This window comes from Excalfactoria chinensis, chromosome 3 (genome assembly GCF_039878825.1).
Source record: "Excalfactoria chinensis isolate bCotChi1 chromosome 3, bCotChi1.hap2, whole genome shotgun sequence".
In the NCBI taxonomy this organism is placed as follows: Eukaryota; Metazoa; Chordata; class Aves; order Galliformes; family Phasianidae; genus Excalfactoria; species Excalfactoria chinensis.
In genome coordinates, this window is record NC_092827.1 from 44,750,648 (window position 1) to 44,775,187 (window position 24,540).

The window sequence follows — 24,540 nt, forward strand, 5'->3', positions numbered from 1 at the left end:
TAATTAAAAAAAGAAATTTATTCACATTTTTTTTGGTATTATTTCCACACTCTAATGGTTTGTCTCATATGCACCCCTGGAGCTAAAAATCCCCACACTGTACATTACAGCCTCCTCATGCCCCCTACTAGCACTGGCCTACCTCAAGTGTGTTTTTGCTAACAAGGGGAGCACCATGAGAAGGCGGACAACTAAAAAGAAGTACAGTAGTAAATGAATCCCTGATGAAACAGATCATGCCAGGTGTAAACACTGAATTGCTTCAGTACTTAACAAATAGTTGCTGAGATATAATGAGAATAATTGTACTTGCAAAGATAAATTTGACCAGGCACTCCAAAAATGAAGTAGTTTCACAGTATCTTTACCTGCTGCTAGTTGAGAATTAACTATAGTGCATAGCTTGCTACAGAACAGTGGGTATTACTTTATAATTTAAGCAATACTGAAGAGTTACACTTCACCCCCAGGGAAGTGTTTTGACTCCAGATTAAAATTACAGGCTGAAATCTGATGTTGCAGTTCTCCAAGCCCCTAGATAGAAGTCCAGGAATCATTAAGTTAGAGTCACAGTCCAGTAGTTCAATGTTTTGCATCCAGCAGATTGCAGAGAAAGGCAGTGAAGAAATTCTTTAGGGAATCTTCTCTGCTGTTAAGATCCGGGAAGCCAGACAGCGAGCCTAAAAAGAATGAGGGGCAAGAGAGTGAATAGTTTAACAAATAAAACATCACTTTCAATCATTAATTTAGAAAACACACTTAAGAGGTTATATTTCATCCTAAACGTGATCTTTCAAGGTAATACTCTAAAGAATTCATATTTTAAAATATAAATAAAATCTTTGAAAAGAAGAAAAAAAATGCATGTTTCTCTCCTCCAGGAAACAATGCCACTTCAGCTCCTGTGTTCTGAATGCACGTTTAAGTTTTCTTACACAGAAACTGTTTCCTAAAATACTTACGGTTTTCTCTTCCAATGTGAGGATGCCATCTACAGCGACTATCTGGTATTGCTTTTCTTTTAAGCTACCCATAAACTTTCGAAGTAGTTTCAGACTAGTGCCATCACTGCTAAGTTTCAGCAGTTTCTGCATTTCTTGAGAAGGACATCCAGGATCAAACAGTAGCAAACATAAAGCTTTATTCTTCTTTTCTTCTATGCCTACAACAGTACGGCTATGACCTAAATGCAAACAGATTTTCAGTATTTTAGAAAAACAGGATCTCATTTACTTGCTTGTAACATACTGCTTGTTTTTAAATCAAGGAAAATATTGGTTGAAATTTAACGTAGCGATTGTAATTAAAAAGCAGATGTCAAAAAGCTGATATTCCACTCACGCTCTTCTACCCAATAAAAATACAAAACTTTTAATGTTACACTTTTTAAACAAAAAAGTTAATGATAAATAGGCCTCAGATTAAATGAAGAACACAAGACTGCTCTAAATCACAGCACACACAAAGAAAGTTAGAGAACAAATCAGTATGTTGTGATGCTGACCTTGATGTTGCAAGTAGATAGGTGGCCTGGACGTGCACACTACCTTTGCAGCACCTTCATTATCTGTAGAATAATAACGTAAAATCCACTCAAATAAACGAGGGTGTGTACCCGCGGGACCAGTTGGTTTGTGAAAGTCAATAATTTGGCACCTGTAGGACATTAAAAATTAAAACGAGCTATTAAATTTGAAGCATTTCTTCAAAAAAAAAATTCACATCTCAGTCCCTCTCTTCGTCAGGAGGAATGCTTCATAAAGTGCAGCAATTCTAGGCACTATGGGGTCATTCACACTACTTTTGCTGTATGTTTTTTCTTTTTTTAAATACAGGCGTTGAACGCAGGTTAACTACAAAGGAATGCCGTAGGTATTGTTCAAAACCACAGTATTTACTCTGAGGCAAATAAATACTCCATTCTGTTCAGCCTAACAAGAGTTCAGGAACTTCACAAAAATCCAAATATTAGATTTTTGTAGAAACACACCAGAAAGTAAAATTAACAGCTTTCAGAACATGCAAGTGAGTAGCTGAAATTCAGATTCTTCCCAAGGAGAAACCAGAGAGAAAATAAGTTCTTAAATCAATACAATTTTATGCATATATGGCACAATTCCTCCTCATGTAGAGGTAGAAGTGCCGCTTGCAACACCGGAGGCCCGGGGTTCGAATCCCCCCTGTGGTGCAAGTGGTAGATGTGCTGCTCTGCTACACAGAGGGCTCGAATCCCGGGAGTTGGACTCGATGATCTCTAAGGTCCCTTCCAACTCACACGATACTGTGATACTGTGATGTCCCAATGACCTAAATAATTATTTACCTTGCTTATCTGCATAAGTAGTTACACAGCTTTGATGCGTTGACTACATCATATCCGCTTAAAGGCTGGTTGCATTTGAAGTCACTGTGATGGATGGTTTGTCTACATAGTTGACAATTTTGACTCTTAAAAGGCACATGTTTAATTATCACTTAAAAATAATAAAGAAAACGTTAGACTTACTTTATCCTGAGACTGGTTAACAGTGAATAAATTTCACACGCTCCTATCCACGCCTTGGAACCACATAATCGGTTGTTGAAGTGAGATGCCCCATGAGGATCAAAGCCTTCTTTCCAAGCATCTTCGATCATGGACTGAATCTTTGGTATGCTAGGAATTAGTGCAGTATCTGAAACATAAAAGCTTTTGAATTGCAATTGCAGTTACCAAAATAATCTATTATAAACATCCAGCCTTTTTTATAAGAGATAATTGATGTTAGAAAAACACACACCCCAAAAACCAAAGCTTCAACCACATCATGCCTTATCAATATTCACCACCCTTCCGATTCTTTTCACAATATGCACAAGAGTTATAACAAACAATTAATAGGTATAATTGACACTGATAAGATTTGCTTATCAAACAAAAAGGCAAAACACCAATCCACAGTTTGTCATCTGAGGTATGTAAAACGAATAGGAAGTATTTTGATTGCTACCTCTCAAGCAGTCATTATAGAAGCTGTTTTGCAAGAGTGAGGAAAGGAGCATTTGGAAATTCCTGTAACCACAACCCCAGCCTTTGTCACCCAAAGATGAGTGGAAGTGATCTACTCCTGCTGACAGCCATACACGCCTCACGTCTTTGTTTTCATTCTGGTAGTACTTGCACAATGCCTCAATGATTCCTAGAAGAAGAACAAACACAAAATTTATCTGTAGAATGAATTACGATGTGCTGGAAAAGATTACAACTAACTGAAACACAATACAAAAAGCTACTATAAATTTGAACAGCTATGCAATAGCACTAGGTAGTAAACAACCATATTATCTCAAAGACAACCCATGTGCAACAGGAGATTTTTATCTTATGATACATATCGTATTTGGGCCCTTAACCACTCAATGCAATTCCAAAGTATCAGCCTCCCCTGGACCACCCACTTTGAAAGAAAGAAAAAAATAGAAGGCTGGATGTTACAGACATGCTCCAGATTAATATTATTTGCATCCTAATACCAATCTGAAGTGATGACATGTTTTGTTACAAACACCTTTGTTCACCACAAACTATGCCTAAAAGCTACACGCTTCATTTCTGAAATGCTCTTTTACCTGAGGTTTTTGTTTTCCCATCATCTATACCAAAAGCCAAACATTCCATCATGTCAGCTTTCCTTTTGTGATATTCAAAGGGCTGCATCCTTCCTCTATTAACTTCTCTTTCCATATTATTTAGGAATTGCTTCTTGTAGCCTCCAGAATTATCCAAGCCATACTGTCTCTGTTAGAGATACAATATGCATAATTTAAATTACATTTGTTAAATTCTTGTTCAATGATTTAAAAAGCAGCACGCACAATCAGCAACACTGAAATTACTGAACAATAGGACATAAAACCTTTGTACTTATGGCATAAGTTGCTCCTGCCACCAACTCTTCAGTACAGCCTACCAGACTGCATAGATCTGACCTGGTATGACCGCTCTTTTTTTCGTATAATGAAGAAAACAGTTTCAACATCATCAGCTTCAAATGGCACAACTCATCAAAATGTTACCATTTACAAACATGATTGTACCTGTAGCTTTTTAAATTCTTCCTTCTCTCGCTTCTCTTCTTCAAATCTCCGCTGTTTATCTTCTTCAGTTTGAAGCTGTTGAGCCAGTTCTAAATCTCCACTGCCTCCACCTATTCAGGAATAACATTCCAAAATCAGAGAACTTTACCAGGAGGTTAACAGTGCTTTGATGGATTGTTTACTTGAAGATTCTTTTCTACGAAGACATAGATAAATACAGCTAGGCATCACTTTTCAAGAGGAACCCCACACTATGTTGAGCTATTAGCAAGGAGTACTAAATATGAATAACAGCATTCACTCTATTAAGACCAAATTAATGACTTGGAGAATGCATATGCAGTCACAGATGCAATTGCTTGGCAAATAATGCAAGCATAGCTCTACTACTAAGAGAACATCTTTTGGTTACTACACTTTACATAATTATTAGCAAGAAATTCTAGTTTTTTTAATAACACAGACATATCAGTTTCTCAGATACCTGCTAGTAATCTCAGAGTGACAAAAAGAAACTTGGGATCAGAGAGCTGGATAGTGAATCTCCAGCATTTTATTAGCCATGCAAAAAAAAGCAAACTTATTTTGATTGCTTTACCCTATCATTATGACCCTGAACGTTTACAGAAAAGAACTGAGAAAGAAATCAGTAGTTTTCAAGAGACTATTTTGAACTCTTCACATGGGAACGTGTTACTAGATTCTGTGAAGGCAATTCTTTTATAGAGCTAGAGTACGTAATAGAAATACCCAAGTTTTAGTTTTACCTAACATTTAATGCATTTACTGAACAAGTGTGCACAGAAAGACACTTCTCATAGCACATTTAAGCAAAGCACAAGGGCAAGTGATAGAACTTGCATTTAATTTTGTTACGAATCTATTTAGTTCTCTTTTTAAATAAAGAAATATTTAGTTTAAATTTTGTACGAGGTTATATACTGCAACATGCAAGTATTTTCAAAGATTATCAAGCTTGCATCCTTTCAAGTACCTTCCGGAAAGCTGTGTTCCTCCAAGTGTAAATCCACATGTTCCTCGAGAATTTGAATGTTTGTACAGGTAAGACCACATATTGGACATTCATATAGCTGTTCAATGCTCTCTGTATCTGTAAAAGAAATACAGCTTCTTGCTTAATGCAATTCCTGTTTATTCTTTTCCGCTGTGTGTTTTTGTAAGAATCATCTCCCAGTAGCTCAAGATAAACAAAGAGAATTGTGCTGGTATTGAAATTCCCCAGTGGAAGGCAGCATACGTTAGTAGCTATTGCTCTCTTAACCATTTATGAATTCATATTTAAATACCTGAAAAGTTTGAAGATTTATTTTCCCTCTTCCTATTCAGCAAAATTTTCCCAACTTAACTTACCGCAACTTGCTATAATATTTTTTATTAAGGAAGGTCTACAAAATGCCAATCAAATATCAAACCTTTAATGAAAAGATAGGTCCTGCTGATGGAAGAACACTTGCTTATGAAATCTTAGTTCTTGTATGACAATACAGCAGTCAGCAAGCAGAAAAGAACTACAATGCTGTCATTTTTTTATTAATCTTCCTGTGTTTCCTCACCTATTTCTTCTGCACTTTTAGTGTTACTACTAAGAGTAGTTAAGATTCCGAAGATCACCTGGAGATCACCAGGACATTCAAACCACGGACACGTCAAACAGGCACAGGGCCTTTTCTGGTCACTTTCCTGAGGACAGAAACTCCACAAAGTTCTCATTCCAGTGTTTGACAAGTCTCACAGTAACAGCTTTCTGAAGTTTCAGTGGTAGTTCCTTATTTCACTTGCCGCCTGCAGTGCTGTCACTGCACACTACAAAGACAAACCCAACTTAACCTTTAGTGCTCTCTGTTTGAGTCATGTAGCTTTAGAATCCAACTCATTTTGAGTTGGAAGGTGCCTTTAAAAGCTATCTAATCCAACTGCCCTGTGAGGAACATAGACAACTACAACTCGATCAGGGTACTCAGCCCCATCCAGCCTGACCTTGCGTGTCTCCAGGGATAGAGCTTCCACTCTAGGCAACCCGTGCCAGTGCTTCACTGCCCTAATTGTAAAAATCTTCTTCCTAACACCTAAAATAAATCTCTCCTATTTTAGTTTGAAACCATTTCCTCATCCTATCTCCACAGACCCCGTGGTGAAGATACAGCTCCTTCCCTCTTACAGTTCCCCTTTAGATACTGAAAGGCCCCTCTCGGGTCTCCCCAGAATCTTCTGTTCTCCAGGCTGCACAGTCCCAGCTCTCTCAGCCTGTCCTCATAAGAGATGTGTTCCATTCCTTGGATCATTTTTGTGGCCCTCCTCTGGATGCACTCCATCAGCTCCACGTCTCTCCTGCACCGAGTACTCCAGCAGAATATGGAGAATAACAGCAGAACATACCTCGATTACACCGTCACATTCTGCATTCTTTACATCATTCGTGTTCCCTGCCAGCACAGCCAACGCGTTACACCAGCGATGCCACGCCGGAGGAGAACCACCCACCTGCGCCGAGCAGCCGCCCGTGCCGCGCCCTGACGTGTGCCTCCAGCCGGCTCCCCGCCGCCTCCCCGCACAACGGGCACTCGAGCTCGGGGCTGCGGGCGCGGGGCTGCGGCTCCGGGTGGGCGGCCTCCACGTGCCGGCGCAGCTCCTCGTAGCCCGTGGCGGAGGCGCTGCAGAGCGGGCAGCGAGGCTGTTTGTCCGGGTGGGCGCGATTCACATGACGCCGCGCCGCCGCTTCCGAGGGCAGCACCTGTCCGCAGATACCACACACCGACATGGCAGCCCAACGGTCCTCTCAGAAGCCCCATCCCCTTCCCGGGGCGGCGGAGGCTACGCCCGCCTCTCGCCGCTGCGCGGGGCCTGCTGGGAGCGGCGAGGCCCGCCCGTGGGCAGTGCGGCGCGCGGCGGAGTGGCGGCGGCCATCTTGCGGTCCGGCTGGGGGCCGAGCGCCGCGCTCCGCACAAGGCGTAGCGCTGCGGGGTTCTCTCGCCTTGGGGGCGGCGGGCGCGGTGCGTCCCAGCTGCGATGGGTAAGAGCCGGTGAGGTCGGAGGGGACCGCGTTCGGATGCGGGCGGGGCCCGGTGTCCAGTGCTGCGTGACCGAGCTTCTGCCTGCCTGGGGGCGCTGGGCTGTGGCGGGGCGTTGCCGCGCACGGTGCCGGGACTGTCCCGCAGCGCCGGGACGGAGCCCCTCAGTCAGGGGCTGCCTTCCTCCCGCCGCCGGCAAGAGCGCTTCCCCGTCGTCTTTTCAAGGGGCGCAGGCGAGAAGCGTCGGTAGTTGATCCCGGGGCCGGGTGTCCTCCGGCCGGACATCTAGCAGGATCTAGACTGGATCTGACGCGGCGCTCAGCGCGTTCTAGGCCGGGCGAGAGCTCCCTGGCCCTCCGGGCACAGAGGGGTGGCGATGCTGCGGGCGAGGGGAGCCCTGCGGAGGGCTGTGGCGGGGCGGCCTCAGCCGGGGCACAACAGGTGGGCGGCATGTAGGATGTGGCTGCCGCAGGGATCGGTGGTAATACAGGCATAGCTGGGCGTAGCAGAAATGTGGTCTGGATACAGTCGTGATGGCTGAGTAGATAAAGCACCGCTTGACTCTGCTCTTCTGGTTCTTGTTCTAAAGCCCTTGTGGGACAAGGGCCGAAGCTATGCTTTCCATAGCTTTTCTTTTTGAGGAGAGCTTGATCTCTTACATAGAACTTGTTTAACTTTGATGTTACTTTTAATGCAATTTTCTCACCTTTGGTTCCTTGCTTGGCCTGGCAGGTGTACTGGCCCAAATCATTCCTCAAGGTGTGTGTGATTAAGAAGGTGATGGTGTTTGAGGACTAGTTAAGCCACGAGAGTTGCTAGACAAAATGCTCTTCTTTTTAAATTGTACTTCTGAAGTTCTGTGAATTAGAAGACAACTTCATACAGCGTCTTATGCAGCTCTGTGTCCAGAAATGGCAATAATCTGGAAAGGTTCTTATGAAGCATTTGTGTTTGGGTGAAACAGGTTGCTAAGCCCTTAGAGTGTCCTGCTGGTGCCAGCCTAACAGCGGGGGCTGGTTGCTTCTTACAGCCCATGTTCATTACTCAGCAGGGCTTGATCCTGCTGATATTAAACAAAATGTAATAATAAAAATGTCAGCACAGAAGTTGGCAAAGAACTGTGCCTGTGGCTCAGATAGCCTTATGCATGTTTCCTTGTTGTGAACGAATTCCAAACAACTGAGTTTGCTTGAAGTCTTGAATCACAGTTTTGAAAGTTGTTTCTCCGAATGAAGGCTACAAAGTTTTAGCTTTGAATATTAGCACTGGGCTGTTCACAACCTTTTGCAATTGGTTTGATCATTTAGCAGAATCATGTTGTATCGCTCTTTATGTAGCTGATATGCCTGAAATGACAGGCAGATTCTAATCCTCCTTGTACATCAAATGAGCTGTTAATTAAGGACGAGTCGTTATTATTATTTTAAATTGCAAGGGAATACTTGTCTGGATGCTGTTAACTGTTGATACTTCTTTTCCTGCAGGGTTTTTCTGTATTAAAAGGAAATTTAGCATAGCCTTTAGTTTTGTGTTTTTGTGATTAAAAAGGTATCAAAAAATAATGAAGAACTTATGCAGTGAGGTGTTACATTGAGCAGTAATTACAGCAGGTTTTCTTCTGGGATTTGTTTTTGAGGGAAGAAACAAATTCCTCTGCTTGCTGATAGTGACAGACAATTGTTCCTTCCAATTTAGGTCAATATTTAGCAACGTGGTGGTTTTGCTTTTATTGTCTCATTTTGCTCATAATGTCAGTAACTGCATTTCACAGTGGCTTATGCCCCTTAATAAGGTGCCTGATCTCTGAAGTGACCTGTGGTTTAATGTGCAGTTCAGAAATGCCTGTGTAGGCAAAGGTTTTTCTATTATTTCTCTCTTGGAGATTTTTGTTGGTGAACTGGGTATTGCCAGCAGCTACTGGAGTATATAGCTGTTGCTTTAGATAGTTTTCTAGTATGAAAGATGGTAGGTTTGCCTTTCAAGGTCTGATGCTTTGGAGTAATTCTTTTTTCTTTTTTTCTTTCTTTTATTTTTTATTTATTTATTTGTTTGTTTATTTATTTATTTTTAATAGACATCATGTCAAGCCCAGGGAAAGATAACTTCAGAATGAAAAGCTACAAAAATAATGCACTTAATCCTCAAGAAATGCGCAGACGAAGAGAAGAGGAAGGAATCCAGCTTCGGAAACAGAAAAGGGAAGAACAAGTAAGCATCTTGATAAGCTGCTAACTGTTAAGTGCTCATGCAGCTTAGTTCAGATACCTAAAGGGACCTGAGCAGATTCCTCCTGTGAAGTACGAGCCAGAGCACCAAATTAAAGGTCTGTTTTCTGTGCAGTCTTGGGAAGCACCAGGCACCTCTCAGTAGGATTATAAATCAAAAAGGTGAACAGAAGCACTGTAAGTCACTGTGGCATTTGAAGTAGAGACTTGTGTTTCTTAAATCTAGTCCCTAGTCTCATTTTCAACATGTGAGCTGAAGACTGAGCTGAAAGGCTAACCTTATTTCTGGTAAGAATGGGAAAACCTGCATTCTCTTCTAAAGTTTGGGCCAGAAATGTACTATTAGAAGTGAGAGGGACGTACTTCAGATTGCCCAAGAGTTTTTCTACCATAGCCTAGTGAAGTGGCCAACAAACAGTGATCTGTAAACAGGACGAGGGGAAATGGCCTCAAGTTGCGCCAGGGCAAGTTTAGGTTGGATATCAGAAAGAACTTCTTTACAGAAAGGGTGGTTAGGTACTGGAATGGGCTCCCCAAGGAGGTGGTTGAATCGCCATCCCTGGATGTGTTTAAGAGCCGTTTGGATGTGGTACTCAGGGATATGCTTTAGCAGAGGTTTGTTGTTGTGTTGTTTCGTGGTTGTTTTTTAAGAGATAGGCTACTGGTTAGGCTGCGGTTGGACTTGATGATCTTCAAGGTCTTTTCCAACCTGAGTAATTCTATGATTCTATGATTCTATGTGTTTTAATACGATATTTAAGTTGTCTTTATTGATTTTTATTATTTTTTAGTGATTAGAGTACTGTGTAATTTCATGGTTGGTGGTAATTCCCTTTCCCAAAATATTTGGTAGTTCATTGCCTGGAAAATGAGGAATATAGCTTGTTCTTCTTCTTACTGTAAAGTGGCTGACTTTTGTCTCCCACCACCTAGTGCGTCCCAGGCACTGATCTACAGTCTCCTCTGAGGTGGGAGTGCTTACCCTTCTCCTGGGAGAGTGGTGCTACTGCATGGAAAAAGAATTTATATTAGTTGGGCCAGAGAGGTAAGAGTAAGAAGAAGTATGCTGCTGGAGCATTTACCTGTGATTGAGTTTATCTGAAGTGCAGCTCCTGCTGAAAGTTCTGTGTATTTTGTAATAAATGCTCCGTAGGTGAATAATTTATTAAAACAAAGAGAAAAACATTATTTTCTGTGCTGAATGTTGTAATAGTTGAGAATATCTTGGCCATAATTGACTGGTGTTTTCAGCTCCTTTAGCACTGGTTGGATCAAGTTTGTGTAGGGAACTGAGACTGTTTTTGCTCCAGAAGAAATTATAAGTCATAGATAGACTGTCTTCCTGGACAAAAACGGTTTACGTTTTTGTCATTTACATTTTACAGGATCCTGTATGGCATTGTTAAGTGCTAGGAAGAATGGCTGATTTTCTGAAAGAGGAACAATTGATTCTTCTTCCTTTTGTGGATTTAAATGGAATTAAAACCTTGTTTGTCTTCAGGACTGTGCAATTGTTAGGGTCCAGGTTTGTGCCCAGTCCAGATTTGATCAAGCAAAGGAGAGAGAATGCTTTGTTTCAGGTTCCTATCTGAAATATAACTACATGTAAATGTGGTGTTGCTTGTTTAGTTTTGGGCACGTGTGACCACAGAAATGCAGATGTCTGTAGACAACTTTGTGAAGAAAACTTTCTTCAGGACTTAGCGGGAGTTTTCATTATTGTGATTACTGATGAAATCTGTGACACTCAGTGGTCTGAGATTTTAACTTATTTTTAAAGTTAACAGCATGTTATTCTTAGAATTGTTAGTGATTATAGTTGTAAGTGTAGTACTAAATTAAAGGTACATACTTTAGGTTTGGTCTGTGGAAGTAAGCAGGCTAACATGATTGTTATGTTTGCGTGCTAGAAAATGAGGGGCCACTCATTAAGCATAGCTTATTAAATTCTGCAGCACAGGTATGTATTTTAAACATAGATAGTGTTTGAAGCCAATACCAAAATGGTTTTTGGATATAGAGAACATTTAAGGTCGCATAATTTGAAAGCTTTAAACTTTAAAGCAGAATTCCATTTGTGTGGATGAACAGGAAGGTGAGTGGTTGAAGTGCTTTGACCAGTACAGGTGAAAGCCAGTGTCTTCAAGTAATAACCAGTACCTATTCTGTGATAAATTTTCCCCACGTTTCTTCATTGTTTAGCTCTTTAAACGCCGAAATGTGTCTCTCCCGGGAAATGAAGAATCTATGGTGGAAAGTCCAATTCAGGATCCTGACGTCAGCTCTACTGTACCTATTCCAGAGGTAATCACTCTAGAATGTGTACAGAATATTGTGTGTTTATGTCTTTATACCAGTCCTACAAAGCTGCCCTTTCATTTTTAGGAGGAAGTTATCACAGTGGATATGGTACAGATGATTTTCTCTGATGATCCTGATCAGCAACTCACAGCAACTCAGAAATTCAGAAAATTGCTATCTAAAGGTATGCAAGCATTGCTTTTTCTCTGTCCTCTTATTTTATTATTACAAATTTTAGTCATAGTCAACATTGAATTTTGCTTTACCTTAAAATAGAGTTTGTAGAAGCTTCTCAATTTGTTTGTAACAAAAACAGTACCAAATCTACTCTAACCTAATGACTAAATACAAAAAGCTTTATTGTTCTGATGTTAGGTTTTCTGGACAAAATAACAAAAAAAGGATATTTTGATGGAAGTATCCATGGAAGTACCCATGACACGCTGACATTACTTAAAGTACATCTTGCAGTAATTGATTTTCTGATTCTGTGTTTGAGGGGATGGAAATGATATGACTTGCCAAAAAATGGGTGTCATTTTGTTTTGTTGTTGTTGTTCATGTTCTTGTCTTAAATTCATGCTGGCATTTGTACAGTCTACTAGACAAGAATATACTTGATTATTTAAAGCGGTATCTAACAGCAGTTTTTCTATTGATTGAGGGAAGAATGTTGTGCTTAAATGCCAATAGGCAATTGTGTGTGTTATAGTACGGAATAGAGCAATCACTAAATTACAGCATGTTATGAGATTATCCAGCAGTCTTAATGGAAGAAAAAACCTTAACTCTTGCTCTTGAGATTAAACTGTCTGAAGGCTAAAAATTGAGAATCACTCGTGTGTTGTGTCATACTGAAAAAGTAATTTCAGTGGTCTTTTTTTGTTAGTCTTATGCATGTTAATTGTTTTTGTTTTTTTTTTTTATCCCCCCAGAGCCCAATCCGCCCATAGATGAAGTCATCCAAAAACCAGGAGTAGTACAGAGGTTTGTGAAATTTCTCGAGAGGAGTGAGAATTACACGCTGCAAGTGAGTTTGGCTGGTACTTGTTTGGGGTTTGGAATGGGGTTAGAAATCCTGAAAACAGCTTTGGAAAGCATGTTGATTTTAAAATTTTTGTTAATTTTTGTTTTAAATAGGAAAATGTAATTATACCCATCAAAGCTGTAAGTTTTAGATATCCTAAATTTTAACAATTGCCACTGGAATTGTAGCTCAACTCTTATGAATTTCGTAGTCTTCAGGGTGATGTATTCAGCTGGTCATATATTTGGATGTGGAAAGCAGCCTTTGTGACCACAAAGTGGTAGAATTCTCGATTCTTAGTGGAGCCAGGAGAGGGAGCAGCAAAACTGCTACTTTGGACTTCTGGAGGGCAGAGTTAGAATTGTTTAGAAGACTAGTAGGGGGAGCCCCCTGGGATTCAGTCTTAGAGAGTAAAGGTGTCCAAGACGACTGGTTGCTATTCAAGAAGGAAGTCTTAAGGGCGCAGGAGCAGGCTGTCCCCCTAAGCTGCAAAATGAGTTGGCGGAGAAGAAGACCGGTGTGGATGAATAGGGAGCTATTCTTGAATAGAGAGAAGTTGTTAAGATGTGTAGAGAGAAATCAGAAAGGTAAAAGCACAGCTTGAAGTCAACCTGACCGCTGGGGTAAAAAGGAACAAGAAGCTCTTTTACAGATACATCAACAGTAAGAGGAAGACTAAGGAGAACCTCCATTCTTTACTAGATGAGGCTGGGAATATGACCACTGAGGATAAGGAAAACGCAGAGGCTCTCAGTGCCTTCTTTAAAGATCAGACCAGTTATCCTCAGGGTTCTCCACTCTCTCACCTGGTAGTATTGTCTGGGGAGCAGACAAAACCCTGCACAATTCAGAAGGACACAGAGACCTACTGCTGCAACTGAAATGCCACAAGTCCATGGGGTTGGATGAGATTCACCCCGGAGTGCTGAGGGAACCGGTGGAGGTGATAGCTGAGTCGCTTTCCACCATCTTATCAGTGCTCCTTGTTGACTGGTAAGGTCCTAGAAGACTGGAGGCTTGCCGATGTGACTCCCATCTACAAGAAGTGTTGTAAGGAGGATCCGGGGAACTACAGGCCTGTTAGCCTGACCTTGGTGCCAGAGAAGGTTATGGAGCAGATTGTCTGGAAGGAGAACATACGGCATGTGTGGGACAGCTGGGGGATCAGGCCTAGCCAGCACGGGTTCACAAAAGGCAGGTCCTGCTTGACCAACCTGATCTGCTTCTATGATCTGGTGACCCATCTGGTAGACGAGGGAAAGGCTGTTGATGTAATCTACTTAGACTTCAGCAAAGCCTTTGACACTGTCTGCCACAGTATCCCACAGTCACTGACCCTGGAGGTGTTCAAGGAATGTTTGGACATTGTGTTGAGGGACATGGTTTAGTGAGAACTATTGGCGATCAGTGGATGGTTGGACTGGATGATCTTGTAGGTCTTTTCTAATCTTGGTGATTCTGTGATTCTGTTCAAGATGATTTCGAGTGGTGTATTGAAAGCATCAGTGTAGATGTCTGAGCATAATCTGGATGGTTGTTGTTGTTTTTTTTTTAGTTTTGGTTTGTTGTTTTTTTTCTTGGAAATAGTGTATCGTTCTACAGTTGAAATCTTACAAAAGAAATAAAAATACATGAAAACTTGAAAGCTAAAACTCGTGGAAAGAAATATTCGGAAAAATAAGCGTCAAACGATTAAGAGTAAGTGGTAGCCTTGTGCACATTTGCATTAAAATAACTGAGCACAGCATAAAAAGATTTGTACCAGTTAGTACAGATAATCCTATGGCACAGAAGTTACAGTAATAATAACAATTACATTTCAGTGCAAAGGAAAAAACAGTTAGATAAGTAATCTCTGGAACTCTTGTGTTAAACTGCTTACAACAAATTTTGGTGTTTGGTTGTTTTTGTTTTGTTTTTTACTGCTCAGTTATTTAACAAGGTAATTTTTTGTTTTTCTGCTCCGCAACAGTTCGAAGCGGCTTGGGCTCTAACAAACATAGCATCTGGAACTTTTCTACATACAAAAGTTGTAATTGAAACTGGAGCTGTTCCAATTTTTATAAAACTGCTTAGTTCGGAACATGAAGATGTACAGGAGCAGGTAACTGTTTTCTTGAAGTGTCTTATAACTATAAAATTCATTTAGGTATATCTTCCCTCCTCTCCAGTTTTTATTTTAATTCAGACAAAGAGATCTGAAGTCCCATTGACCCGTAATACCATTGATTTGACTCCAGGAAAACAGAAATTTGGATTCAGTGTTTTATTTCCCCTATGATTCCCCAACCCCTTCCAATTTTTCCAAGTCCTTGTGAGCCTGTTGTGTTTTTTTTAATATTCTTAAATAATGTGAGGAAAGCGCCTCGTTTCCTTTGTGCTGTGTACAAGTGGACAGAGTCTAAAACAGCATGACAGCATATAGTGGAAAACAAAATGTAATTTTCTTTTTCCTAGATTACAATGCAGCTTTATTTCTTAGATCCTTCTTCTTACTGCAGTTTTCATCAGTGTCTTCCTGAATTTGTTTGTTATTTTTGTTGTTAGTTTTTCTTTTATTTTTATCTTTCCATAATAGGTAATTGACTTTGTGTAATTTACAGAAAATGTAGAATATAAATCATTGGTCTTCTGAAATGTTATATTCAGGATTGTGCTGTGATATTTTTGGATTCCAGAGTGTTTGCTGTAAGAATATGTGGATTATCTGTACAGTTATGTAGATTATCTAATTTGCAGGCATGTATAAATTCACTTGGATGCTTTCATTTTTAAGGCAGTGTGGGCTCTTGGTAACATCGCTGGTGATAACGCAGAATGCAGAGACTTTGTTTTAAACTGTGGAATATTACCACCCCTCTTGGAGTAAGTATAACCGGCATAGGGTGGGAAAGATGATACAAGTCGTACATTTGTGTGATTCTAACTGGTTGGCTTCCCTGCTTTTTTGTCTGAAAACTCCAAGCTCCAGTCTTGCGTTTGGTTGTTGAGATGCGCCAGCAGACTGGTCATTACATGAGCAGTGTTGTGCTGGCAGATTTCTCTTCATTACAAGTATTATTCCACTGTTCACTGTACTTTCACAGTGGGCTCTGGGGAAAAATCTACCCAACAGAAGAAATAGTATTCAATTTATTCTAACTTAAAATACCAAACTTACTTAAAACATTTTTAAAACAGCTTAAAGTAACATGATGTAATTGCTTTTCTTGAGGATTTAAAGGCTGGGGGTTTGGTAAGTTTTGATGTGTATCTGAAAGTGAACCTGATTTTTCAGGTACTTAATTTTTCCCAGTCTATTCTGTTAAAAACATTAAAACAAATGAAATATATATATATATCTTTTAAGTTCTAATATTTTATGCAGCCTTTATTAAAATATTAATTGGGTCTTATGAATTAAAACATCATAAATTAAGTTAAAACAACATGATGTAGAGGAGGGTTGTTAGGGTAGTATGGTTGGGTCATATTTGGACTCAGTGGTCTTTAAGGTCTTTTCCAACCTGAGTGATTCTATGATCAGCTCTAGGGTAGGTTGTGTTTTCTAACCCCTTTGGAAAGGATTAGTCAAGTGATTTTTTTTCATATGAGCAGTAGCTTGCTTTATATGCATGTGTGTTTTAGGAATGTGATGTTCATCAAAGTAGTAAGAAAATAGTGTGTTATGTAAGCGATAAAGAGAAATAACATAAAACTAATGCCCAGTAGTAAGATTGTTTTGTTTTGTGATATAAGGCATTGGTGATAATAATAGATAATAAAAATACTTAACCTTTTCAACGATTTTTTATTTTATTTTTTATTATCTCTCTTTGACAGACTGTTAACAAATTCTAATCGCCTTACCACAACTAGAAATGCAGTCTGGGCACTCTCAAATCTCTGTAGAGGCAAGAATCCACCTCCAGACTTCAGTAAGGTATAATGAAGTACTCATTTCAAGAAATTGGAAAGCTAAAGGAAACTTCTGTTTGTAACATAACACAGTCTTTGAATGTGGAGATAGGCAAGATTGTGTGATCACATTTAAAACATTCAATTGAGTCTATCTTTTGTATCTGCTCAGTGTTTTCTGCTTTGACCTGTTAGCAATAAGATTAAATAATTGAATGACAGATAAGTTATTTGGGCAGATGCATTCACTGAAACGGTGACAAGCAAGGAGTACTTTTGGCACCAAATCCTTTTAGTCTGTATTTTCTGCAGGCATGTGTTAGAGGATGTGAGTTATGATTGAAGCTTTTCTTTCTTTCTTTCCTTTTTTTTTTTTTATATTATGATTACTTAAAAGATGCTGCAGGAATAACATTTTCTTTGCTGTTTATAGAGCAAAAAATTCAATGAATTCAGACTACTAAGAGGTGAATTGCCTATGTGCTCTCTCATTCAACTTTTCTCCACTTTTCGAAACAGTATGACTATAGTCTGTAGTTAGGAGCATTAGCTTTTTATTTTCAGTATGAAATTTAATTTCTGGTAATGGCAATAGAAGATGGAATAGAATGTTGAGTATTCTGGCTGATGTTAAAATGATCGCTGAATGTAATTTGGAGTCAGTTTGCATGTCTTAAAACTTCACTCACAGAGTACCGAGTTGCTACTTGTTACTCTCTCTCCAAGATTTACTAAAAAATGAGATTTCTGATGTCAGTTAATCAGCCACCTCACAATTGCTGTATTAAAGTTACATCTTCCAGTAGTGTTTCATTCTGGCAGCAATTAAAAAAAAAAAAGGTTCCTTGCTTCTTAAGCTATTTTAACTTCAGTGGAAGAGGATATCCTGTATGCACTTGCTAATAAGAATAGCTCCTTTCCTTCTTGCCCTTAGAGATAGTACTAGTTGGACACATAAAGGAGGCTGAGTTATATAGCTAACACCAGGTTAAAGGATTAAGTTCTGCAAAGAATGTGAAATTCCCAATCTGTTTTTGTTATAACTTGTCAGGTGAGGTAAATGTAGCTCACATTACGCCATCTGTTTGTGTAGAGCCTGAAGGGTATGAGGGCCAGAGTTTTTAGTTGAAGTGAGTATAGCCATAGCTTGTTTGGTTCAGTGAATGTTGATTTTACTCTGAGATTCTTTGTCTTAAAGTGACTGTAAATTGATTATTACGAATAACCAATTGTGCTTCTGTATAAAAAACAATTATTCTCTTGAGTGATTCAGGGAATCATCAGTAATTCCTGATTATCTGATTATCTCTAGAAGCAGGTAGTTCTTGTTAAAGCTGAGCAACTGTGTACCTAATGTAGTACCTGTGAGTAAGTAGGCTGTTAATTGAAATTTAGCCAATTCACTGATTGAATTGGGTGTCTAGTTTAATCAGAAAATGTTTCAGCAAGGTCCTGTTTCAATAAATGAACTCATGGTTTGGCAGTAAATAGTTTTGCACTTGTATGCCTTTGCAGAATGTTTTCTGAAATACACAAAACCACTTAATTTTGCAACATTTTTCTTTAACCTAGGTTGCTCCTTGCTTAAATGTTTTATCAAGACTGTTGTTTAGCAGTGATCCGGATGTATTAGCAGATGCTTGCTGGGCCCTCTCTTACCTTTCAGATGGACCCAATGATAAAATCCAAGCTGTTATTGATTCTGGAGTGTGCCGAAGATTGGTAGAGTTGCTTATGTAAGTTCTCTCTTACACTGAGAGTGTTTTTTCGCTTGAAGTCTGAATTTATTTCATGAAACAAAGAGCATGATATCAGTCTGATAACTTTCAGCTATTTGCTAGCTTGCTTGGCTTCTGGGATTTTTTTTTTTCAGTGGTTGACAGTGAAAAATGCTTTTTCTAAAATACTCCTTGATGTTAAATGAGAATAAAAAGTCGGATTTCATTTGCATGGAAGAATAGGAAGGTGATGGCTGAAGTTTTAATTGTAAATCAGTCTCTTTAAATCAATTTAATTTTCATGTTTGTATTTTTTCTTTGCCTTTCTAGGAGATGTAGTTGAAATACATTGAAATTTATTTATTTGAACTCCTAAAGACTGGAGGCAGGCTTGTGCTAGTTTGGAACTGTTGCAGAATACTTACATTTTGGTTTGTTATTTTCCTAGAACAGGAGAATTAAATCCCTGTGTTTGTTTGGGAACTGCAGCATAGATCAGATGGTAGTTTCTGACACTGACAGCATAGTACGAGTCCATTTGGTTGCACTTGTCACATTTGTTTGAATAGCAGGAGAACAGGATGAAGTAATGCTGTGTTCTCTAACAGTTTACCACCCAAAACAAATCACTACTAACTGAAAATGAAAATTATACTGTGCTACTTGGTAACACCAAGCAATATTTGTCTCCAGGCATAATGATTACAAGGTGGTATCCCCTGCATTAAGAGCAGTTGGAAATATTGTTACTGGTGACGATATCCAAACGCAGGTAAGATGTGTTGATTTGAGAAAAATGAATTGTCTGGAAGAAAAGTAGTTAGAAAAATATCATACTAAATTGCAGTAGAATGCATGTCTAACACAGGTGTCTAAATATATACATATGTAGGCCACGTACATTAAGGCTGCAAAAACACTTCCAGGGGTTGGAACGCCTCTCTTATGAGGACAGGTTGAGAGAGCTGGGGCTGTTCAACCTGGAGAAGGAGGTCTCCAGGGAGACCTAGTAGCAGCCTTTCAGTGTTTAAAGGAGGTCTGTAAGAAGTAGTACAGACTCTTTAGCAGGGTTTGTTGAGATAGAACAAGGGAAAATGGTTTCAGACTAGAAGACAGGAGATTTAGATTGGACATAAGAAATTTTTTTACAGTAGGCATGGTGCGGCACTGGAACAAGGTTGCTTAGAGAGGTGGTGGAAGCCTTGTCTCTGAAGGCATTCAAGATCAGGCTGGATGGAGCTCTGAGCACCCTAATCGAGCAGTAGATGTCCTTGTTCCTTGCAGGGGAGTTGGATTAATGGCCTTTAAGTGTCCTTCCAACTCAAAAGATTCTATGACATGAAAGTGAAGGAAGCTAAACAAATCTATACAGCTCATATCAGTTCAATCTGGTATTTTAATCATAAAATTCCTGCAAGAAGGAGCACTTTATTACGGCACTGTATATAGTAGGTCACTTCATTATTGAGTGGTATTTCAAATGCTGCTTTTCTTTAATAATGGAAGTATTTATTTTCTTTATTGGGAGATTCAGTTTTGTTGTAATTCCCTTTTTCAAGCCTTCAGATGCAAAGTTCTCATTGTTTTAAGCAGTACGTATGCTTGTTTTGTCCATAAGGATGTGTATGATAGTCTGACTGATGCAATTTGTTACAGCTATATTTTTTTTAATTTTGAAAAGTAAAATTAAATTTGAAGTAATGTAGGAAAGTTACCAAGGTCCTTTGGTAAGAGGAAAACAGTGAAATCAGATGATTGCCTTATTTATTGTGAGCTCTATTGAGGCAGATTTTGTTAAGGAATTAGAAAATATCTGTCCCTTTAAAAGCAAATGAACAAATTAGGTTTACACTTAGGTATGTAAAAATACATGCTCTGGCATTAGGCAGCCTTATGTAGTCTTGGTGTCTTTAGTCTTCTGGTGTGAACTTAGTTGAGGGCAGTTTCTTTCAAATTATATAGGCAGTTGGATTTTTGTTTAGATGCTACAGTATTGAGCAAATGTTGTATGTTATTTTTGAAACTTTTTGCAACATAAACATGTTGCAAGGTAACTTCAAAAGAAGAGTATTTCTAATGTGATTTATCTGTGCATATACATACACAAATCAATCTTCAATTCTCCAATTATCTTAGGTGATTCTAAATTGCTCTGCGTTACCCTGTCTCTTGCATTTGCTCAGTAGTCCCAAGGAATCTATTCGAAAAGAAGCGTGCTGGACTGTTTCTAATATTACTGCAGGAAACAGAGCTCAAATTCAGGTACAAACTGTATGTAGTAATTTGGTGGGTTTGTTTTTACTAGTTCACTTGATTTTCATTCACAAAGGGAAATAAGATGCTGTGTTGATTTCATTAGTTGTTGTAGTTCTAACAGTCAGTAATTTTGTGTAATGTTTGGATGCCTTGAGATCAAGTGAGACTCGCTTTCCAGTTCAAAATTTCAAATTCTGTGCTTATGTCCTATAGTTTTTCAGTAGATCTGTCTGGTAAGATGTATCCTGATCAACAGGGAGAAATCAACTAATTGCAATGCTGTAATAGTTCTGAATTTCGTTTTAGCATTTGTTAGTTCAATGCCTTCTAAGGAAACATTGTTTCCTTTGATATAAACAGGCATTGCTTACCACTGTAGTGAGGGTATTAATCTTTTTGCCCTCTGTATATTAACCTTTATCAATTATTGTTATCTTCTTTTTTCTTTTAGGCAGTTATAGATGCAAATATTTTTCCAATATTGATTGAGATTCTTCAGAAAGCTGAATTTCGCACCAGAAAAGAAGCAGCGTGGGCCATAACTAATGCAACATCAGGAGGAACCCCTGAACAAATTAGGTAAGCTTGTGCATATTGCTATTTTTCTGTGCCTAGATACCTCTTCTAAGGCATTTTCTTCCTTAAACTGAATCCTGACAAACAGAGCAACAAAAAAACTAAGCATAACTAATTTTTTAAGCTCTGTTTGTACGCTGACTTAAACATGTAGAAGCTCAGAACAAATGACAAAAATTTATGCAATAGAATTAATAAATTAACTCAGTTAATTTGGTTTGGGGATATTAGACATAAACCTTTAATGGGGTGATTTTCCAGAGTCAATATTATGCTGTCAAACCCTATTGAAACAGTCAGCAAACAGTCTGAGTGTTTTAAAGATGGAAAGCTGTAGGACAGTTGTTTAGAAAGTTTGTCCAATTTGGTTGCATCTCTCTATAAGAGGACTTTAGGAGTTTCAGTGGCTTCTTCATGTACTTAAACTCACTAACAGTGCTACATTATGTTGATATCTAACTTTTTCCAAAATGGAATTTGATTAGCAACTATCAAAATACTACAGAGAGTGGATCTGTTGAATAACTAGGATAAGCTGCTCTCTAGTACTATTCTCAGAATGCCATTAACATACTAATCAATTTTAATCAATAGTTGATAAATGGATTTTAAAATAATAGTGTGAAGCATTAAAAATTTAAAAGCCTGAGCACATAACGTTATTTAGCAGCTCCATCAGCGTGTTCAGGAGATTTGTTGCGGTAAGTGCGTGTTTGTTTATTGTAGTTTGGGTTTGGTTTTGTTGCTTTAATTGCTTGCACAATGTGATATCTTAATACTAGATCTTCAAATACTGAACATACAAGTAATACCATAAAGGTTACATCTTACCACAAAATACAGACATCACTGGCATGAAATTTTAGCCCTTTTAAGATCCCCAAGGTACTACTGTCCAGCTGCAGGATAATTGAAAACAACTAATAAATATTTAAACAATCTTTTGATTCAGACAGACATTAGTGTCATCATTTTCCATGCAGACTAGAAACAAGGACACAGGTAACATCTTCCAGAAGTTAGGATTTTGTGCAAAACTGGAAAAAGAAATAGGTTGCTCAGAATTACAGAACTTGGTTGTATTTACTCTTGTGTCCTTTACAGTAGGTAATATTAGTATCTTGATGAGTTAACAGTATGAACTGTGTTGGTTTAGAGCAGTGTCCCCTCTTCTTACTCATTTATAATGTGTTTACATGATTTTCTTTTCACAGCAATGTTTTAATGTCTGAGAAAAGAACATAACGATCTTTTTCTCATGTACTCGTTCGAATCTGTCTAAAGATCATAAGTGTAAAGAAGCTGAATAGTCTACAAATGTGGGAGTTCAGTTAGGAATGTACATTAAATTTTCTCATTAGGATAAATTAAAATACTTACTGTATTTCAGACTGAGGTTATCTTTGTGTTTCATGCTTTAGATTATTTGTTGTAGTTGTTTTGGCCATTTCTTTTGTAACAAAATGATGGCTAATGTGTGACAATCTTGTATAAGAGGAAATGTGCTGGTTTATCAGTCCTTCTTTTCCACCCCAACCTCTTCTGTTTTTTCTGCTGTCCTAAAGGTACTTGGTAGCACTAGGTTGTACCAAGCCTCTTTGTGACCTCCTGACTGTGATGGATTCAAAAATAGTACAGGTGGCTTTGAATGGACTTGAAAATATTCTGCGTCTTGGAGAACAAGAGTCTAAGCAAAACGGAATGGGTATTAATCCTTATTGTGCCCTTATAGAGGAAGCATATGGTAAGAATTTACTTACTGTAGGGCTACATGCCTAAACTTACCTGTTCCAGGGAAAATGTTAAAAATGTAGTGAACTATTTTGGTGAGTGTAGTATAAGAATTTTGAACTCAAGCATAAGTGGGCTTTAAAGCATTGCAAATTAAGTAGTGTAGTTTGGTGGGAAAAGCAGTTAGATGCAGAAAGCTTTTGGATGTTCTTGTCTGTGTTCATGAAATGTGCCTAAAGAGGAACGTTTTGAGAAATGTTTACCAAACAGGTATGTTCATCTGTTGGAACCACAGCTGGCGTAAATTTATCACCTAAACCTGAAGCATAGTTTTATTACTTTAATATATAATTCTGTCTTGTTCAGTTTTGTTACCATTTAGGGATGAATGCTGAGAGTTAATTTTGCTTATTCCTGAAGGCAGACACATTTTAACACAGTAAATGTCAGTAATTGCAAGAATCCACTTCAGGTGATAAGTTTATGAGTGTATGTGGAAGTATTTTGTTCTGTTTCTTCTTCAAAGATTTGTGGAATTGAACTACGTTTCAAAAGCAGTTTCAACCATCAAAACTAAAATTGCATTTGTAGAATTTCATGGCTAGATAATACTGACTTACAATGTAAACGTAGATTTTGTTATCATAACAAGTTCAGCATTAGTTATGGAGGCTTATCTTTTTATAGTTTCTGACAGCATGAAAGTGGCAGATGTCTGTGTTTCAACAACTGGTCACAACAGTTCTGGATGACTGTATTATATCTGACCAGATGGTCCTAAATTTTCTTCAAAGTTAGGCACTAAATCTGCATTCTCTGTTTAGGAGCTGCATTTCTAAAACCTGCAATCTGCAGGACCTTCTTTGTAGCCTAGCATATAAAGGGGATAAAAGTATTTAGCTTAATGAAATTTATTCTGGTCCAAATCCTGAGTCTGTTGTAAATTTCACTTACAAATAGAGAACTTAGACATTAAATTGCTAGTTGAGTAGGCTGTTGAAGCCCAGTAGTGGAAATAGCTGATGGCAACATGCTTATTTTTCCATATTCTGTCATCTCCAGAAGATTTTATTTTTAACTCTTCCTAATTTGATGTAAATTGAAACTGAAATGTCTTAAAGAGCTAAAAATGAGTTCTGAGACCTCATCTAACTGACCTCCAGGTACTCTGACAGCAGGTTATTTCCTCCCGCTTGCCCACGATAAGCCTTTGGAAACAAAGCAACATCAAATTACAGACTAAATTCAAAAAGAAAAAGTGATGCTAGTCTGATAGATGTGATGATAGAATGAAATGAAGGTACTGGAAATTGCTGTGGCAAGCAGTTTTGTGCTGTCCTGACTGCTCACTTACTTGCTTTCTTTGTATACAAATTCTATTTCTACATAGATACAATAGGCTCTTCCTCCCTAGATTTATATTTATAGTGTAAAAAGTAGTTTAAACAGCAGAAGGTGTTGCAGAAAATGAAAACTAGGTATACATGGGTTAAGAAATTCAGTAATGTATCCATTAGGAGCATTTGATGTGGAAGGCAAAAATAAAATGGGCAGGGGGGAAGAATAGCAGCCGCCCCCGCTGAATGTGAAAATCTGTTATATTAAAACAAATGCTACCCCGATCCCTCTCAGTTTATCTAAGTACCACCATCAAGTTTTCCTACTTAGAACCAGTTTCCCTTTAAATTCTTCTGAAGAAACTA

At 38.7% G+C, this 24,540-nt stretch overlaps 2 protein-coding genes across 2 annotated transcripts in view; one reads left to right on the top strand and one right to left on the bottom strand.

The window, feature by feature from the left end:
• Positions 1-6,978, bottom strand: ZUP1 (zinc finger containing ubiquitin peptidase 1). Its single transcript, XM_072331734.1, has 9 exons — positions 6,580-6,978; positions 5,072-5,188; positions 4,078-4,187; positions 3,610-3,778; positions 2,991-3,179; positions 2,507-2,675; positions 1,505-1,656; positions 963-1,183; positions 1-680 (listed from the first exon to the last, which is right to left on the bottom strand). The coding sequence occupies exons 1-9, from the start codon at positions 6,854-6,856 to the stop codon at positions 633-635; spliced, it is 1,452 nt and encodes a 483-aa protein (XP_072187835.1). The 5' UTR covers positions 6,857-6,978; the 3' UTR covers positions 1-632.
• Positions 6,971-24,540, top strand: part of KPNA5 (karyopherin subunit alpha 5) — a 21,209-nt gene continuing 3,639 nt past the window's right edge. Inside the window, exons 1-13 of the mRNA XM_072331733.1 lie at positions 6,971-7,108; positions 9,181-9,314; positions 11,534-11,635; positions 11,717-11,816; positions 12,568-12,662; positions 14,632-14,763; positions 15,436-15,524; positions 16,482-16,581; positions 18,129-18,292; positions 18,968-19,046; positions 20,411-20,536; positions 20,982-21,109; positions 22,672-22,850. Coding sequence (XP_072187834.1) covers positions 7,105-7,108; positions 9,181-9,314; positions 11,534-11,635; positions 11,717-11,816; positions 12,568-12,662; positions 14,632-14,763; positions 15,436-15,524; positions 16,482-16,581; positions 18,129-18,292; positions 18,968-19,046; positions 20,411-20,536; positions 20,982-21,109; positions 22,672-22,850 — 1,432 coding nt within the window. The 5' untranslated portion in view covers positions 6,971-7,104. The remainder of the gene's footprint in view (positions 7,109-9,180; positions 9,315-11,533; positions 11,636-11,716; positions 11,817-12,567; positions 12,663-14,631; positions 14,764-15,435; positions 15,525-16,481; positions 16,582-18,128; positions 18,293-18,967; positions 19,047-20,410; positions 20,537-20,981; positions 21,110-22,671; positions 22,851-24,540) is intronic.

Excerpts from the sequence above, each read along its gene's own strand:
- ZUP1 (XM_072331734.1), bottom strand. The coding sequence starts at position 6,856 with ATGTCGGTGTGTGGTATCTGCGGACAGGTGCTGCCCTCGGAAGCGGCG. Across the intron at positions 3,779-4,077 it reads AAGAATTTAAAAAGCTACAG|AGACAGTATGGCTTGGATAA; the intron begins GTACAATCATGT and ends TATCTCTAACAG. Across the intron at positions 681-962 it reads TCACATTGGAAGAGAAAACC|GCTCGCTGTCTGGCTTCCCG; the intron begins GTAAGTATTTTA and ends CATTCTTTTTAG.